The sequence below is a fragment of the Girardinichthys multiradiatus genome, chromosome 11, assembly GCF_021462225.1.
Source record: "Girardinichthys multiradiatus isolate DD_20200921_A chromosome 11, DD_fGirMul_XY1, whole genome shotgun sequence".
Classification (NCBI taxonomy): Eukaryota; Metazoa; Chordata; class Actinopteri; order Cyprinodontiformes; family Goodeidae; genus Girardinichthys; species Girardinichthys multiradiatus.
Genome location: NC_061804.1, coordinates 25,685,178 through 25,703,811, shown reverse-complemented (window position 1 = coordinate 25,703,811; position 18,634 = coordinate 25,685,178). Strand labels below are relative to the sequence as shown.

At 40.1% G+C, this 18,634-nt stretch overlaps 1 protein-coding gene across 6 annotated transcripts; it reads right to left on the bottom strand.

The window, feature by feature from the left end:
- LOC124876983 (dixin-like) lies at window positions 1-18,621 on the bottom strand. Of its 6 annotated transcripts, none has more exons than XM_047380075.1 (21): window positions 18,397-18,621; window positions 17,593-17,722; window positions 16,312-16,437; window positions 15,641-15,872; window positions 13,409-13,507; window positions 11,092-11,192; window positions 10,898-11,001; window positions 10,247-10,330; window positions 9,924-9,977; window positions 9,754-9,804; window positions 9,560-9,664; window positions 9,348-9,401; window positions 9,162-9,233; window positions 7,905-7,976; window positions 7,744-7,809; window positions 6,932-7,081; window positions 2,578-2,641; window positions 2,390-2,486; window positions 2,123-2,231; window positions 1,456-1,535; window positions 1-1,384 (listed from the first exon to the last, which is right to left on the bottom strand). In XM_047380075.1, the coding sequence occupies exons 1-21, from the start codon at window positions 18,457-18,459 to the stop codon at window positions 1,375-1,377; spliced, it is 1,923 nt and encodes a 640-aa protein (XP_047236031.1). In that variant the 5' UTR covers window positions 18,460-18,621; the 3' UTR covers window positions 1-1,374. The 6 variants fall into 6 exon arrangements, with proteins under 6 accessions (XP_047236031.1, XP_047236027.1, XP_047236029.1 ...); XM_047380071.1 differs by having other exon boundaries at window positions 13,409-13,510; window positions 18,397-18,620; XM_047380073.1 differs by having other exon boundaries at window positions 6,932-7,078; window positions 13,409-13,510; window positions 18,397-18,620.
- Window positions 18,622-18,634: the final 13 nt, after the last annotated feature.

The following is an 18,634-nucleotide window of genomic DNA, read 5'->3' as shown; positions in this document are numbered from 1 at the left end:
AAAAGTGGCACACAAAAAATTTATTTCAAAATATCAAACATTCAACAAAGGCCTTTCCTCCCCAAACATACAATATCCATACTTGGCAAAAACCTTAAACAAATGGTAAATAAACATCACACCAGAAAATTGTACATTTTTTCGGTACATGCAGTCATGGCATTTAAATACAATCTATTCACAAAACTGACTTTGTTTCTGTTGGCTGGTTAGTAAAAAGACAGTCAGAATTTCCCACAAATATGCAAACCTGCATACAGAGAAATAAACAGCATAAATAATATAATGGTTAACTATGAGAACAGAAGTTTCCTCCAAACTAACAATTACAAAATGAGGTTTAGGAAAGGCATTTTAACTTAAAAAAAAAATCTCATTAAACAAACAAATCCAGAACATAAATATGATTTCTTTTTTTAAAATATCAAGCAAAACAGTGAACAACAAAAAAATGGAGATAGGAGTGGGAAGAGTGCCGTTTGTCTACATTTCTACATGGACATATTAATCTGTATCTATCCAATGACAGTGAGTTTGAGCCTTTTCCAATACATACTGGGCTGTTAAAGACCCTCACAAAAACAAAACCCACCTCTGGATTCAGGTTCCACTTAGTCTAAAATACATTAAGGCTTTTTTCTTCATGCAACCGCAACTGTTCTCTGCAGGTGTTGTTTTCTGCTACCATCAGATAGGATGCAAAAGTTAAAAAAGTGTCCAAGTTGGGTCGGTCTTCTCCAACAGGTAGGATAAAAAAAAAAAAAGTAGTAAATTCCTACCAACTAATATCCTGTCTAACCCTACCTCCTCTGTCTTCCAAGCAGTTGCATACAACAACCCTTTGTTTCTAATAGACTTGTTCAGTCTCAAATGAGTTTATAATGAAAAAGAAATATCTTTATAGTCTTTACACACAAACCCATATAGCTGCTTAAATAACTATGAAAACTAACTGGGTAATGTGTGTTTTGAAGGCCTCACTGGTGCACAGGAGATCGGGTGAACACTTTCTAAAAACTCAAAATATCTGTCTTTTCCTTAATACTACATATAAACCCTCAATACATTAGTTTCTAATCCAGTTAATCCAAAATAATTTTCCTGACTATTGTTTCACAATATAGCAGTATAACAAACATGATAGAAACAGCTTCCTTTGTAAGGCACAAAGGTTTATGATTTCCTTGGTGTGAGACATTTCCTCAGACTGCAGAGATGTCCCGTTCCTGTTCAGTAACCCAAAATGTCTCTGTTCTTACAGTATTGTGCTAATCCGTCCTAACCCTCCAGTGCTGTGCAGCTGTTCCTAAACAGCTTGATGTCTCTTGAATCATTTTGACAAAGGGGATAACTTTGTAGCTGCTCCGCTTGAATCTACAAAGGTCTAAGAAAAGAAAAGACAATTATTTCCTTGTCATTAAAATAGCTGAGAGACACAACCTTGATTGTAGTTACCTCTCCTCCCCATGGTCCTCTTCCAGCCAGGCCACTATTTTGCCTTCCCAGCCTGGAACAATTGCTCCATCTAGGAACACCTGGATGAAAACAAAAACACACCGTCTTCCCTCTGCTGCACGCACAATCATGTGCACTAACACTAAATGTCTCCTTTTCCAGCTTTTAAATAGTGCAGACTTGAAGGTGTTGAAGTTAATGCATTATAAGAAGTGATCATCGCCTGAAGACAACAACGTCTGTTGAAAGCCCGTTTCTGGTGTTTGAAGAGCAGCGCATGGTGACAACGAGAAGGTTTCTTCTGCGGTTGCCTCTAAGACGCCATTCTTTGCTGCAGTTTTCTAGCAGTAAGTTCTGGATGTTTTTGTACATATCTATTAATATCCTGCTGACTGTGCGTGATGGAAAGATAAATACAGGTCCTCATTCACCCTGGTGGATAGAGGTTAAAAGAAATGGGTCTCTGTGTAAATCATGTTTACACCCCAAGGGAAACCAAAAGGTATGGATTGCTAATTAGAATTTCCTTGATATTCGATTTTAACAAAGTCAAAAATGATAAGAAAAAAATAAATAAAAGCTGCCATGATTAGTAAATGTTGAGGTGCATGGTTGTGAATCACTACTCTGCTTTGTTTTTCTATCTCTCTCTCCATCTTAGACTTACCTCCTCTTTCACAGTGCCAAACTCTGGGTCTAGAGCCTTGAAATGGTACCTGTAGTTCCCCTCTCGGTCAACAGCCGCCTTAACATCCTTCAGAGTTACTTCACCCAGCCTAGACAACGCATGTCAAGAAAAGTCAATCATCCTCCTCTTTACACCGCTGTTTATTGTATGTTGTGTCTGTATTGCATTGACAGGATCGAAGCCATATTTTCCCATTTAGCATTAAAGAAAGCATCTATTTCAGTGTAAAAAGACAAACACCCTCACCTCTTGGGTATATTAATCATAGAGGGTGTTGGGGATTTTCCAGTGAAGTAAAGGATTTTTGTAGAGGAAGGAGAACCGTTGTGCGACTGACAATTCTCTGTAACAAACAGCAGAAAAGTTTTAGGTCAGAAAGAAATGTTTTTTGCTCTTGCATGCAGTTGTGATTGAAACAGAGTAGAGATTCTTACGTAAGGAAGTCCAAGAGTCCAAATCTGTGTGCTGACCTTTCCGTTTTGGAGATTTTCCTCTTCCCTACAGGCCGAAACAAAAAAACAGAGTTGAATTAAATCTCCTTATTAAATCACAAAGACTAATTTCAGCGATACAAGTGATGCTACCAAACAGCTCGGACAAACCAGCTGTTTCTGTTCATACAGTTCCAGAGAAAAGTTAACAACCACTCACCATGGACACAAATGTCATGTTTATTTATTATAATTCCCATCCTGGGGGTCCAGCCCCTCCAAAGGGCTCAGTTACTCTCCCTTTACAGACATGAATAAGTCTGCCTGCATCCAACACTATCAAACATCACTGTTCTCCTACTTTCAATGTGTTCATTAAGTTGGCATGGCTGTTAAAGCAGTGACCCAACCCTTGTCTTCAGGACCCAGTGTTCTTCATGTTTTAGATGTGTCTCTGCTCCAGCACACTTGATGCATTACCTCCTCAACAAGTGCAGCAGAAGCCTGTTAATCAGGCATTTATTTAAGTCAGGTTAGTGGCAGCAGGGAAACACCTAAAACATGCAGGACAGTGGGCCCTGAGGACCAGGGGTGAGAACCACTGCAATAGAGGGCAGCTTGGAGAAGCTTCTGAATTCACTGTTAAATTTCATACAAAGCAAACATGGGCTGAGAAAGCAATGATAATGACATTCTCAGAGTGAGACATAGAAAGAGGCACCTCAATTGATGAAGGGGGTCAGTGCGCCCATTAATTACATCACAGCAGGTGGATGGAGAACTTCTGTCATTTCTGTCTTTGTTCCTTTCGCTAATCGAACATGAGCGGCACTGCGCCACACTGCCTTTATGATTACTGATGGTATTTCTCCATGTTGCGTTTGGGTACACATGCTTCCTGATGATGGACTAAAATATACACGAAAGTAATGGAGAAGACAGATAGAAGGCTACGTCTGTATGAGTCTGTGTATCTTACTTTGAGCATAAATGGCCCTAAAGGGGGACCCTGGAAAGCTCAGAGCCAGGCTTTAATGTCAGAGAGGCATCCTAAATGTACTGTTATTAAAAATAAATAATAAATAAAATTACAAATAATAATATATTAAAATGATCTAAAGGAAAGCACATATACCCATCTATTTCAAGTGTGTTAATGGATTTAAAATCAATCGTGTGTTGATGTTTTCTATATTAAAACCAGCCCTCCCTGCACACACATTAACTCTTTACATTTAGAAGGTTGGCTCTCAGTAAAACAGGTTTGGAACCACAGCCTTAAAGGTTGCAAATAAACCTTTCTTTTTTCAGGGTGGAACAATGATACAGAAAACATCAATAAAAGTCTGTGGTGCTCAGGTTTAGTTTTATTGAGCATTTCCTTTAATCCATCCACACATGGTCAAAACTATGAACATTTGGTGAAATGTCTCATAGAGAGTCGCACCGTGACCACCCCCCACTGGGTCATGCCATGGACCAAGATTTTAAGCATACAGGTCCTTCTCAAAAAATTAGCATATTGTGATAAAGTTCATTATTTTCCATAATGTCATGATGAAAATTTAACATTCATATATTTTAGATTCATTGCACACTAACTGAAATATTTCAGGTCATTTATTGTCTTAATACGGATGATTTTGGCATACAGCTCATGAAAACCCAAAATTTCTATCTCACAAAATTATCATATCATTAAAAGGGTCTCTAAACGAGCTATGAACCTAATCATCTGAATCAACGAGTTAACTCTAAACACCTGCAAAAGATTCCTGAGGCCTTTAAAACTCCCAGCCTGGTTCATCACTCAAAACCCCAATCATGGGTAAGACTGCCGACCTGACTGCTGTCCAGAAGGCCACTATTGACACCCTCAAGCAAGAAGGTAAGACACAGAAAGACATTTCTGAACGAATAGGCTGTTCCCAGAGTGCTGTATCAAGGCACCTCAGTGGGAAGTCTGTGGGAAGGAAAAAATGTGGCAGAAAACGCTGCACAACGAGAAGAGGTGACCGGACCCTGAGGAAGATTGTGGAGAAGGGCCGATTCCAGACCTTGGGGGACCTGCGGAAGCAGTGGACTGAGTCTGGAGTAGAAACATCCAGAGCCACCGTGCACAGGTGTGTGCAGGAAATGGGCTACAGGTGCCGCATTCCCCAGGTCAAGCCACTTTTGAACCAGAAACAGCAGCAGAAGCGCCTGACCTGGGCTACAGAGAAGCAGCACTGGACTGTTGCTCAGTGGTCCAAAGTACTTTTTTCAGATGAAAGCAAATTCTGCATGTCATTCGGAAATCAAGGTGCCAGAGTCTGGAGGAAGACTGGGGAGAAGGAAATGCCAAAATGCCAGAAGTCCAGTGTCAAGTACCCACAGTCAGTGATGGTCTGGGTGCCGTGTCAGCTGCTGGTGTTGGTCCACTGTGTTTTATCAAGGGCAGGGTCAATGCAGCTAGCTATCAGGAGATTTTGGAGCACTTCATGCTTCCATCTGCTGAAAAGCTTTATGGAGATGAAGATTTCATTTTTCAGCACGACCTGGCACCTGCTCACAGTGCCAAAACCACTGGTAAATGGTTTACTGACCATGGTATCACTGTGCTCAATTGGCCTGCCAACTCTCCTGACCTGAACCCCATAGAGAATCTGTGGGATATTGTGAAGAGAACGTTGAGAGACTCAAGACCCAACACTCTGGATGAGCTAAAGGCCGCTATCGAAGCATCCTGGGCCTCCATAAGACCTCAGCAGTGCCACAGGCTGATTGCCTCCATGCCACGCCGCATTGAAGCAGTCATTTCTCCAAAGGATTCCCAACCAAGTATTGAGTGCATAACTGTACATGATTATTTGAAGGTTGACGTTTTTTGTATTAAAAACACTTTTCTTTTATTGGTCGGATGAAATATGCTAATTTTGTGAGATAGGAATTTTGGGTTTTCATGAGCTGTATGCCACAATCATCCGTATTAAGACAATAAAAGACCTGAAATATTTCAGTTAGTGTGGAATCAATCTAAAATATATGAATGTTAAATTTTCATCATTACATTATAGAAAATAATGAACTTTATCACAATATGCTAATTTTTTGAGAAGGACCTGTACATAAAATTTCCACAAGTTTGATGTCCGTTTTGTTTTGGAGGCCATTTATATAGCTCAATGTTTGGCTTCCAAAACTATTTTGTTTTCGGCTGTAGAGGCCTTTATTTTTTGACAGTAGGCAGAGAAAAAAGAGGGGCAGAGAGAGGGGGGGAGACATTCGCCAAAGGTCGCCGGGTCCGGGACTCAAACCTGGCACGGCCGTATCGAGGACTATAGTCTCTATATATGGTTTCTCTGTATGTCTGGCTTTGGTATCCTGTTGGAATACCCAATTCGATCCAAATTTCATCTAACTCAGCCTGTCACTTTCAGATTAAAGGAACCAGTGAGGCTAAAGTTTTCTGGAAACTGCTGCAACACTAGTGTAACTGTGCACAATGAATCGAGTTTTAGATGACCATTGACTAAAAGGGAGCCAACAAAGGAAAACAAGCTCCTGTTCCAAAATGGGTATATTAAGCTTGACATACAGCTGAAATCTGCAACTGCCCAGATAGACAAGCCAAGCACAGTCAGGTGAAAAGTTTTTTTGATCAAGGTGAGGCTTTTAAACCTAAAAACATTATACCTATTGTAAAGCATGGTGGTGGTAGCATCATATCGAGAGCCTGTTTCTCTGTGAAGTTTAGCTAAAACGGAATTAAAGGCAATCTCCAAATTCTTCCACATCACCTCAAATAGACAGCTACATATTTGAAACACGGATAATTCGGTGCTCCAACAGGTCAATGACCCCAAACCCACATTCAAACTGGTTTGTGGGATGGATAAAGCAGGCTAATATTCAGCTACTGGGCTGGGCACACAAACTCAACCCTACTGAAAATCTGTGGACCATGTTTAAAAGCTGATCCGAACCAATTTAAATAAACTCAGCCATTTCTAATTAGATGAGTGTGTGATTAAATATTCAGCCAAAACTGAGTGGTCAAGGTGCAGCTTGCTAACAGACATTTGTCCAAATATTAGCGTGGATGTTTGTTTGTATTTGAGCCAGTATATGTAACTGTGACCCTGTGTAGACTGAACGAAATCTATAATAAATTTAAACTCGTGAACCCAATTCTTGTTTTAAAAACCCTATCTGTTATCAGGTCACTTAAAAAAACAAACAAACATTAAGACATTAATAGGCTAAAATTATTTTTGACGTTCATACCCATTCATGACTACATGAAACATGTGACCACAAATATACATTTTAAATATCTGTTTAACTTAACAAGGACATTGGTTAGAAGGCTGCATACCCTGTGAGTATGAACAACATGCAGTCTGTCAAAGAGTGATACTATTCCCTGCTCCAGGGTGTCCAGTGTATGGTGCTGCGGGTCGTGGTCTCTGAAGCTGTTCCGCAGACTCCACAGTGCGTCTCTGAGCAGCTGGACCTCCTCTGCCTGCTGGCAGAGCACCAACAACAGCCCGTTTCAGATCACAGTTCTGCAATGAACCCCACCCATGACTGATCACTTTGCCCTTTCACATCCTGCAGGTGGATCCATTGAGATCACATGTTGGGTGTGGTTTTAAATCATGCAATTAATAATTCGGAACCAAAGGGGCACGGCATACAATTAGCAAAATTCCCCTGAGCAATAAAATTATGTGTAGCTGATTTCCCCTTTCTCTGGTTGAGCTCAGGCTGTCCAGTTCATTGTGTTTATAAGTTTGTGATTGACGCCTGAGGTGGATCAGAGGGGTAATATAGGTGGGTCGACTTCAAAACCCCCATTCCGTGTCAAGACCTTTTAATTGTGAGGTTTAAAGAATATGTGTAGATCACGGAATAAAATTATGAACTGAAGGGGGATATTAAGCCATATCAACATTAAATTAACAATAATTTAATATAATTAAATTATTACAGTATAATTTAATATACTGTATTGGTTCCAACTTCTGCTGATAAGTGTATCCAAATTAGGTGTCCTTCTAGCTGACCTTAACCAGTTTAAAAAAAAGCTCAACAAAGATGTGATGGGAGTTCTCAAGTTTGACGGCACACGGTGAAAAAGAAATACAGAAACTGACCGACAGCTCTGTCAATAGAAATAATACGTACACCTGACACAGAAGGGGTTGAGTTTCCAGAATAAGAATATCCATTGTTTTCTGCGCTGGCCGGGATCTGACAATAAAAAAAAAAAAAGTGTGAGCTGAGAAATGCATGGGTGTGTTCCTGGCAGCAGGCATAAAAACAGCAAAGCACAGAAGCTGTTTTACCTCTTGCAGATTTCTACTCATTAGCTCCTGCAGCATTCTCCGTTTATGCTCCAGCTCTCTTTGAGCATCAGCCTGTAAAAAAGTCACGCAATCAAAAGTTGGGAACTGGTCATGTAAGAAGAATAAATGACTAGTTGCAGTTTTCACATAAGTTGGCATTTCTAAAACCTTTGTTTTACACGGTCCTGTCGCTTCTATGACGTGTCTGCTTATGATGTCCCAGAGTAGGTTCTCTTTACCATGACATTATTGTGTTGTTTTTTTTCTTCCCTCATGCTTGATTATTACCTAACCATCTTGGAATGAAAACTCGGTGCTCTAACCCAGAAGCCCCCCAAGCTTAGTTTTTTTCACTTTATCTACGTTTCCAGACCGAGGCATTGCTGTATTGTCTGTGTTGTGTTTCCACAATAACAAAAAGACCTCCAGATACCAATATGTCAGCTATGTAACAGAGCAATGTGGACTGTCATCTCCATGCCAACGACGTGTTGACAGCCTGTCACAGTGTGACTCGGATGCTGCAGCACAAGTGACACGTACGTTCACTTTCTGAGCGGTTCGCTATTTGATAAGTAAAAACTGACAAATCAAAGATGGATAGACAGAACAATTTGTATTCATTCTCCCTCCTACCAGCATGTGTTTAATTTGCCAAGAGATTATAGCTCTGATAAAGTTTTCCAATTTGAAACGGCATCATAAGAGCAAGCATAGAGATTCTGAAGCGTCTTCCTTTTATAATTCTGAAGTAAGAACAAACATAAATGGACTAAGAGCATCTTCTCAAGCTGCAAACAAGATTCTTGCTACATCAATAACACAACAACAAAAAGCAGTAAAGCAGAGTTTGACTGAATGTTTTTCACTGCACTTTGATTCCTGATATCTTAATATCTTCGTATTTATTTGAATGTTTGAATAGAAAGTGGGTTTTGAATGAAAAGAAAGCATTTACTATAGTTTTTGGCTTCACCATAATAAACTGACTTTTCACTTGTTGAAAAATTTCTTTGTGGCCCATGAATATTTGTATGAGTACCCCTGCTCTATACACACTCTATGAGCGCCCCTCCAAAGCAGTCAAATAACTGTTAGCTGAGGTAATAAGAGATGAGTTCAGGTGATGTTGTAACTTTATCTACCTACAGATGTGTAGATTTCAATGCAACTGAAATGTAAGGTGGTTAAATTAGCTTCACAGTGTACATTGTGAGCAATATTAGCTTGAGCTTTTAACCCAGCTAAATAGCACACCTGGAGTTTCTGGCTTTCTTCCAGTTTGTGTTTGAGCTGTTGGAGTAATCTGTCCTTCTGCCCGACGTCTTTCTGCATCCAGCCATACAAAAAAGACATATTAGATTTTTTTTATTCAACTCAAACTCACTGGATGCTGACAAACAAGGTTAAATAAACTAAGAGAATTATATTCAAGCCTGTCACCTTGCATTCACCCCACAGCCTGCTGCATTCCTCAAGCTTCCACTTGAGTTCTGCCTACAACACATCATTGCAGAGAAGAACAACTACTATTAAACAATTGATATAAATACTATTTTTATTTTTATTTTAGGTGCATTATTTTGAAGATTTTCCACGATTGTAAATAAGAAGTGGGCTAAGAACTTTCAGAGAAGCCTGAATATATTTCCTACTTTCTGGTTGTTGAGCTCGTCTTTTGTCATGCTAGCTCGGAGAAGCTCCTGCTTCATCTGCAGTATAGATGCTTCCTGAGCGCACAGCCTCTGTTGCTGGGCCTCCTGCACAATAAAAACCAAACAGAAAATCAACACTTTAACCAGCAGCTCATTAAAAAACATTAAAAATGCTGGTTTGTGGTTTGCCCCACCTTAACTGCCTGCAGGTTTCTGATCTCCTGCTTACAAAGCAACAGCTCTCTCTGACGCAAACAGCAAAGAACACAATGAATTAAACATTAATCCCAGAATGCATCCCATAATAAAAAAACAAAACACATCAAATATTAGTATGAAAAGGATAAACAAGCTATACATTTACCTTTAGCTCTGCGACCTCCTCCATGCTCTGATCCAAACGGCTGCGAGTAACTACCTGGAAGAAGAAACGCAATTGTGTGAGAACTACAACAGAGGGAGAATAAACTGACTGAAACTGATATCCGTGTCCCTCTCGGACATACACAGGCACGTACACCCTCAAAAACGGCTCAGGAAAATAGTAATGTGATCTGCAGCGAGCACAAAAACTCAAAGAGATTCAGAGTCGAGACAGAAAAGAAAAGAAGCAGATGGACAGAAAATCAAATCAACAGCTAAAAAAGATAAATAAATAATAATAATAATAAAAGCAAAACAACCTACCAGCTGTTGCTTGGCATTGACTGGCTCCAACGTCAAAGACACATCCTGTTCATCCTCAGGGAAAGAGCCATGCAGCAACAGAGCCTGCAAAGACAGTCTAACATGTGACACCATTTTGTACTTTGCAGTGAAGCCACTCCCCCACTAGCTGGACAACTGTCCTTTATTTGCAGTGAAAGAAAATTAAACAAATAACTTTAAATAGCTTAAATGAAGAGAAAATAGGTTAGACATGCCATAATATCCTACAAGGAAGTTATAATTGACAGATTTGGTAGTGGAAGAACAGAAACTTGATTTTTTATCCGACGCTTCCCCTCAAGTCTTTTTCACCATAGCATGAGGTTGTTCGGTTACACTAAAACCTTCATAAGATTCATTCATATTATACAAAAACAAACAAATATAGCTTTTACCATATTTACAAGCTCCATGTTATATACAGAGTACATGAACTCTTTGGATGACCAATATTTGTGAGATTGCTGAAAACAATTATTTCCTAACAATTTTCTTCCTCACTAAATAAATGTACTCAAATTAAACCTCCGATTTAGAAAGAGATCTTCGATGTGAGATTAAGCTACTCCAATAAAATTGATTTATTTTAGAAAAAGGTTATCAGGATCAAACTTATCATCCCCACCATACCTGTAAAGCAGACACCATCTTCCGTGTTTCTAGCACCTCCTTCTCCAAGGTTTCACTGAGAGAATCCTCCAATGCCATCTGTACTACAACATTAGAAGACTCCACTACGTGCACAAAGATGCACACACATAACAGTGTCACAAAAGCCACATGAGTATGTTTTGATGTTGACCAATAGGCTCGACAGAACCTACCGCTGCCGTCCTGCTCCTGCTGCTGGCTGTCATACGGCTGTCGGTCCGAGGTGCTGCCCGGCTGACTTCTTGGTGACGACAGTGGCGCGACGGAGCTGAGGCTCACAAAAGACAAAACACTAATTAATCTAATTGTAAATGTGCGTATTGCACTAAAGGAATCGGCAATATCAGGTACAATGTGAATTCCAATGAAGTTGGGACGTTGTGTAAAATGTACATAAAAACAGGAAACAAGGACTTGCAAATCCAGTTCAACCGAAGTGCAATTAAATACACTACAAAGACAAGATATTAATGTCCAAACTGATAAACGATTGTTTTTTTTGCAAATATTCACTCATTTTGAATCAGATGCTTGCAACATGTTCCAAAAAAGCTGGTGCTGGGGCAGTCCAGAGTTTTAAATGAATAAAGGCCGTCTCAAACCAGACTTCCATCAGCAGTGCAAATGCTAAATCAACAAAAAGTTAGCAGCCGTGGCGCACGTTACATCATGACCTTGATTGCTGTGTTTTAAGCACAGCTGCAGTCACTGTTCTTCGATTCACATGACTTCTTTTTTGCTGGAAGATTCATTTTAGAAAAGAGGGAATATAAGATACAAACCCGACAGAAAACAGCATTACATTAAAATGCCACAAAAGCTAGTTAAAGTCAGTCTTATTCGAGTTAAAGCCAGTTAAAATTTTTAAACTCACAAAGCACCTGTGCCTCATCTTACCATTTAATCTGGGTCCCCCCCATAGTGGGCTACAGACCGTCCGACCGGCACAGAACACTTTAAAGGAGACTAAGCTTCGCCCCTTTCCTGAGTTTTAGCCTTTAGGAGCTTGAAAAACTCATGACAACTTCTGTATCCGTATGCTATGAAGCACCGCCCCTTGCACTCCAGACAGCCAAGAGTTACCATGGCAACCGATGCAGCTGACTTTGCTCGATGTCTCTCAGTTAAGCTATATGTCCAATAAATGGTTGCGATAGCTCTGGTGAGTCTGAGATGCTCTCAAAGAAGGCGGTAAGCGTAGCAATAAATGCGCTGGATTTCAGCCATCATGTTAGTGACTACACAACCCTGGAAAACACAACTCCACACCAGGCATGTGACTGCAGAAGATAAAGACCGATCATTTCTTTTTCTCGAGTTTCTGTCCTGTGTTTCGCCTCGGATGTCTCTGAGCTAACACACACAATTCCTCCAAAGACCGAAGTCATATGCTCTGTCAGGCTATGACACACACACACACACACACACGCACACACACACACACAATAACAAACCACAAAACATGAGCGGCTGTCAGAGTTTAAAAACTGATTAATTTGAAAAAACAAACGTAACTGTGGGCAAAGAAAACAGACAAAAAAGGAGTATATTTTTTTTAAGTAGTACAATATTATTTAAAACATGAGCCATTTGCATCGAGTTGAATCAAATCGAATCGGCCTCTTCTTACATTTCCAAGACATTCAAGCTTTTCTGCTTTTATTCTGCTGTAGCTCACATCTGCAGGTTTTGCTTTCCAACTACTTTCAGCTCATTCAGATACTCTGTGTGAAGCAGCACAGCAGATAAATCCTGTTTTTAATTGTTCTAATAAAGCCAAGGACTGTCTGGCCTCGATGCATATTAAGGATGTTTCAGGTAATGACAATTTTAATCATTCTTATACAGAAAAATCTGCTCTAGCAACAAAACAAAATTGTGCAACATGAGACATTTTAAGTCAGCCAATCTTTTCAGCATCATAGCTGAATGGGATTTACATATTTCATCCTACTTTAGGACTATTATTATGAAAAAAATCCAAAACATATCTAATCGTATTCAGTAGGCCCCCAACAAGGCCCTCGCTCTTGATTTTGAATCGGTACAACTGAAATCATTTTCAAACACAAGCTGAAGAAAACTCTGCATTCCTATAGTAATAAATCTTTTCAGCTCAACCTATTCTTTGGATTTATCTCATTTCTGCTGTAACCAGAGCAGTCACAATTACACAACTGCTGTCAGAACTTTAGTTTGACTTAATTACAAGCAGTCATTCGCCATCAGCTGAAAGTTCAGCCAGACTGGGTTCGCCAAAGAGGACTTTTAATTCTCTGGGTATGGTGCTTGTCTGTTAGGTTAGCTACTGCTCTAGGATACTATTTCACCTGACTTCAACGCAACATGAACAATTGAAGTAAATTGCTTGATGTAAGAACATGAAAACAGCATCTGTCTTAATATCATCCATTTCTATACTAATCAATTGACAGACAGGAATATGTGTTTATTAGAGGAGGAATTTGATTTCGTGCAGAAATAAATTACCTGCTAAGATGAGGGTTCTCCTGCTCATCTGTAACTCCTCTTTCATACTGCTGGACCAGTGCTCGGACACAAACGCTCCGTTCTCCATCTGACCCCCAGCTACTAAAAGACCAGACACAAACAAAAAATAATGTAATAAGGTGTAAGAACCGTCTGGTTCAGTAGCTCAAATGGAGGATAATCAGTTTATATTATGGTTTGTCCAGTAGAGGACAGCAAATCCTTTGAGGATGACACTCACACTCAGAACCTGTATCTGCAGATTAGGTGAGTAAAACCAAAGGAGCTGCAGGCTCAAACAGAGCAGAATAAACAAACTAAGGCAAACTAAGTACATGGTAGGCTAAAATGTCATGAGTCACAGTCATTTATGCACAATACTGTCAGTGAACTTAATTACAGCAACCAAAAACATAGAAGTAAATGGCTGCATAGTTTTGAATTATCATAAATATTTGTCCATGTTGAAGCACAGTGTTATGATTGCGTCTTTAAATGATTTCAACATTGTACTGTATAATAGATAATTTGGAACTTCAGATTTCAGTTTTAATCTGTGACAAATAAAGATACAAAACAAAGAAACTGACCCTACATCCTTCTTTCAAGAATCGAGCGTGTTGCAGCGCATTTAGGACCAATTGTGATTGCGATGTTCTGATCCGATCCCAAATATCAGAGTGGAGTTCCCATCGACACATTTTTAAATGATCGGAGTGCCTGACTAAACCCAACCTTCAGTACCTGATGTTGGTGTAAAGTCTTTATGGCAGCCACTCCATGAGTAGGTAGTGCAGGTGGTCACTTTTCAAAAATCAGAGCCTGTTTTCATGCACACAGCTTGCTAAATTATATTATAAGCAGTGCATATATTCTGTTGATCCAACAAACCTGGGTTATCCATAACAATTCACCTTTTACAATGACGTTCACTGTATTGGTTGCTCCACCTTCCTGTCTGTCTGTATCCTGAGAACTGCACTTCAGTCCTCCACCAGCTGAACAGAGAGCAGCTGAAATACTACTGATTTTATGTTGAGACGTTCAAGCCGGAAAACTACATTTATGAAACAGGGCAACTTATTTCTAGGAGATTTTTAAACACACGATTAACTGGAGCAGCAGAAAAATTTATTACGTGACAAATTATCAAGTAATATTAAAGTAGAGAGCAAACCTGTTAGGATTAGCCTGGCACTTTACCAAACAGCTGAGAATATCAGTCGCTATCAAGAAAACCTGATACGGCAGCGTTTGGAACGTCACTGGTTGGTGAGATAAACTGCGCACAGGTACGCCAATAAGATAATGTTTTCATACATATATGGGACATTGATTTAAATGAAGTACCACACTGGGATTCAGTATTGACAAATGCCTATTTTTAAATGATTCTGATCAGTATAAGGCCAAAAATCCTGATCGGAACATCCATTCTTGTTATTAGAAGTGGTTGGCATGGTCCTGTGTCCACTTGCTGCTGGCAGGAGGGGCAGTGCGTGGTGTGGAGATAGAGTGGGTAGCCCATATGAATTGCTGCGCAAATTCCCTCCTTTTCTCTCTACCCGTCTCCTGTCAGCCAGCTGTGATGAAGGCCACAAAATCTTTAAAACAAGACTTTTATGATCAGCAAGAAACTTTCCTGGCCTTTGTAGTAATGGTTTTAATGCTGATTTTGTTTCTTAGATAAATACATGTTAAATAATAATCTTGTGCAACAGTCCAGTCAGGATACATTTATGCCTTAAATCATTCAGGCTATTTATATATAGAGGTTTGAGGTAAGGCAACGTTGGACAGTTTCCAGAAGGTTGACAAAATAAAACTGAAACATGGCTGTTTCAAAATGTTAGGAGAGATAAGATAAGCCCTGTTTTGTGTCTACTTTGATGCCACCTACAAGACAGACAGCAGTTTACTTTGATTTTACCGGACTGTTTCATTTTGGACACAATTACATTATAAGCTAATATTATCAACAGCAGCATTTAGTGTCTGGTTATAGATTATTTGTGTGCCACAGCCCACAACTCAAGACAGACATGAAGAAAACAGCAGGTCAAGTTCATCAGACCTCAACAAGAAATCAAATCTGGGTTAAGACTAAACTACATAAGATGGTCAGATCAACTCAGCCCATCACAGCACACCACTGACCTAGCAGCAGCTAAAGTATGGAAAGACATATACTTCCTATTGAAAACGATCCAACAGTCAATAGCACTGGCATACCTGTTGATGTGTGCGAAACGCGTTGGCAGTGAGGCGTCTAGGCGAGCAGATGCCAGAGCAGCAGCGGCCCCTTGAGCCAAAGCGACCGTGGAGAGAGGATTGTGGCTTGTGTTGCCTCTAGTTAAGCTCCTCCCACTTCCAGATGCGGCCCTCTGACTGGCTGAGGGTTTGAAATGGGCTGCCAGAGCCAGAATAATCCTCATTATAGACTTCAGGTTACCATCGATGATGTCTAAAAGGCCCAAAACACAGCATGTGATGATCGATAATTTTTTTTATGGAGGAAACATGTTCAGGTGTTTATCAACCATAAAAAGTGGTTTTGTTTTTGTGTTAAACAGTAAAAAGGTATCTGCGTAAAGCCTGACCAGAAGATACAGCTTGAGTTTCAGCAGGGAGAGCAAGTAAAGTAACACGTCTGATGTTTAGCATCATCTACCAGCACAACACAGTGACAGCCTGTGGGTACATTCTGATGACAGCTTTTTTTATCATTGCCCAAAGACAAAATACTGAGTAAGTGCCAGAACAAAGCAGGGAGGTGAGATCATTTTATTATGGCAGGTTAAATAAAAGCTTTTCTGACAGGTCTTTGACTAAAATTGACAGTCAGTAAGGTTAGATACTATACCAAAACCATACTGTAAAAAAAATAACTACTTGTGGTTTACCTTTTGCGGATATGTGTAGCATGCGTATGTTTCTAGAGGAAATGAACTTCAAGACTTCCTCCACATTCTTTCTGCTTTCCTCTTTGTTCAGTGGAGGTAGGCAGACTCCCTGCAGAACCTCACCGGCTGCCAAAAATAAAACAAAGCACAGATAGAGACCAATGGGGACCTCCTGTTGTCCAATCAGAATTTAGTTTTCTCATATAACATTCAGTTTTCAGAAAAGGTATTTGCCAACACAAAGTCGCGATCCCATGCTTCAATTAAAAAACAAAAAACAAACCAAAACAATAAAATTGGCGCCATCTATATCCTTGAAAACACAGTAGCTTAAAAGTGTAGCAACATAGCACACTACATGAACAGACTCATCAGTGACGTTACGGTTGCTGCACTCTCCGTTTTTCTTCACAGCAACAGACACTCTGTCCCCACAGGAGTGCAGGACAGCCTTTAGTTTTTAATCATATATCTAACTTAACACTCAGCTACAGTCTTCAGTGAACTCACACCTTGCTTCTGATGTTTTCATGCAGAGTAGTTTTTTGAAGTGCAAAGCCAGAGGTCTCAAACTCTAGCCCTCACGTTACTGTCCAGCAACACACCTGAATCGAATGGCTGAATTACCTCCTGAGCATGTCATCCAGTTCTGCAGAGTTATGGTAATGAGCCTTTTATTGGACTTTATTTGATTGTCTGAAGTCCAAACAGTAGTGAAATCTGTAGATTTTTGTTTCTTGTTGAGTAAGAAAAAGGTTTAATCTTGCAAAGAAAAAGCCATTCTTTTCCAGAATGTGTATGGGCCCTGTATGAAATGTCAGAAAATTTAAAAACTCATATTTAGCTGCTGTCTGTGCAGCTATCTCTTAACCAAAAGCTGTCTGAACACAGCGTGCAGAGGACGTCACATGACAGACGGAGAGGGAGCTGCAGCTGCCAGTACAGTCTCTCTTTCACTATCAACATCATTGTAAAGGCTGAAACGAACCTAGCTTCACTAGATTAGCTAAATAAATGTGCGTGGACATTATGAAATATTGGAGTCATGTATACAAAAACAGGCCATGCAGTTTTTTTTTAAATGGCTGCAAATTGCAGCACAGAGGACGCCCTACACATAAGAACAGGTATCAGGAGTTGAGTTTAGTCAGGGACTACAATACTGATAATTTAAGAATCAGCAAAAAACTAAGAAGAGGTTTACTGAAGCACTTGTAGTTTTGAGTTACTTCAACCTGTGGTACATCACCATTTGTGTGAATCATGAGTGTGTATATTTACCGACAATCTCTATCAGTTGCACAAGCACAACGCCATCCTGCAGATCACGCCTGAGGTCTGCAATGGGATGTAGGTCTGGCTTCCTCTTCAGCTGAGAGTTCACCCAGGAAACGTATGCTGCCAGCTGCTGCTGCAAGTGATCAATCAGATGCACACATCCAACCCACCACAGACAGACACATACACAGATGCAGGGCTTAGTGATTGGGGCCACATGAAGCTCAGACAAGTAAGAGCCTTTGTTGTTTATGTTAGAACAGAGGAGAGGAAGGTCGTTGGGGAGGGTGGCCAGTCTATTGTCCCAATAACTGGTTGTTAGATCTTTGCTTTCGCCCCTCCAGATCACTAATTGTGCTCCTGATTAAAATGTCCCATCAACACATCAGCTCTACTACGTTTCATCGTTGCTGATGTTTCAGATGACAGCTCACAAACTAGGCACACATTTTACACACAGCTGTCATGTTTGGCTACCTGTGTTGCTTAGCTAAAATATGATTGAAAAACTGCAGTAAAGATAAAGCCTAACAACTATATATGCTAAACAGTTAGCCGCCTGGATAACTTTATGACTAAGATTCATCTCAACATTATTCGGGTTAAAAGAAAACATTACGATCCACTACTTTTCAATTAATCACCAGCTTAACATATCTAAAAACTAAACGCATTTCAATTTTAAGCATAAAGGAATGCCCACGGATCTGAAGGATAGCAAAAGTGACCAACCTCCGCTTGCTAACTGGCTCCCAAATGTACCAAACATAGACAGCAGCCAGTAACGCTAGGTAAACTAAACGTTACCTCATTGTAGCCCCCATGAAGAACTTCATCCAGCAAACTTCCTCTTGAGAGTGAAGCGATCATCTTTTAACTCGAAACTCCATTTGAAGACATGATAGCCGGCTAGCAGTTACAGGATTAGCCCGAACAACGGGTGGGACCCCCGTTACTAACCACTGTTGGACTCAAACAAACGTCAGTTCAGACAATTGATGGCTCCGAGCAGGCTACCGTTACTCTGGACAGCAGAGCTGTTGTC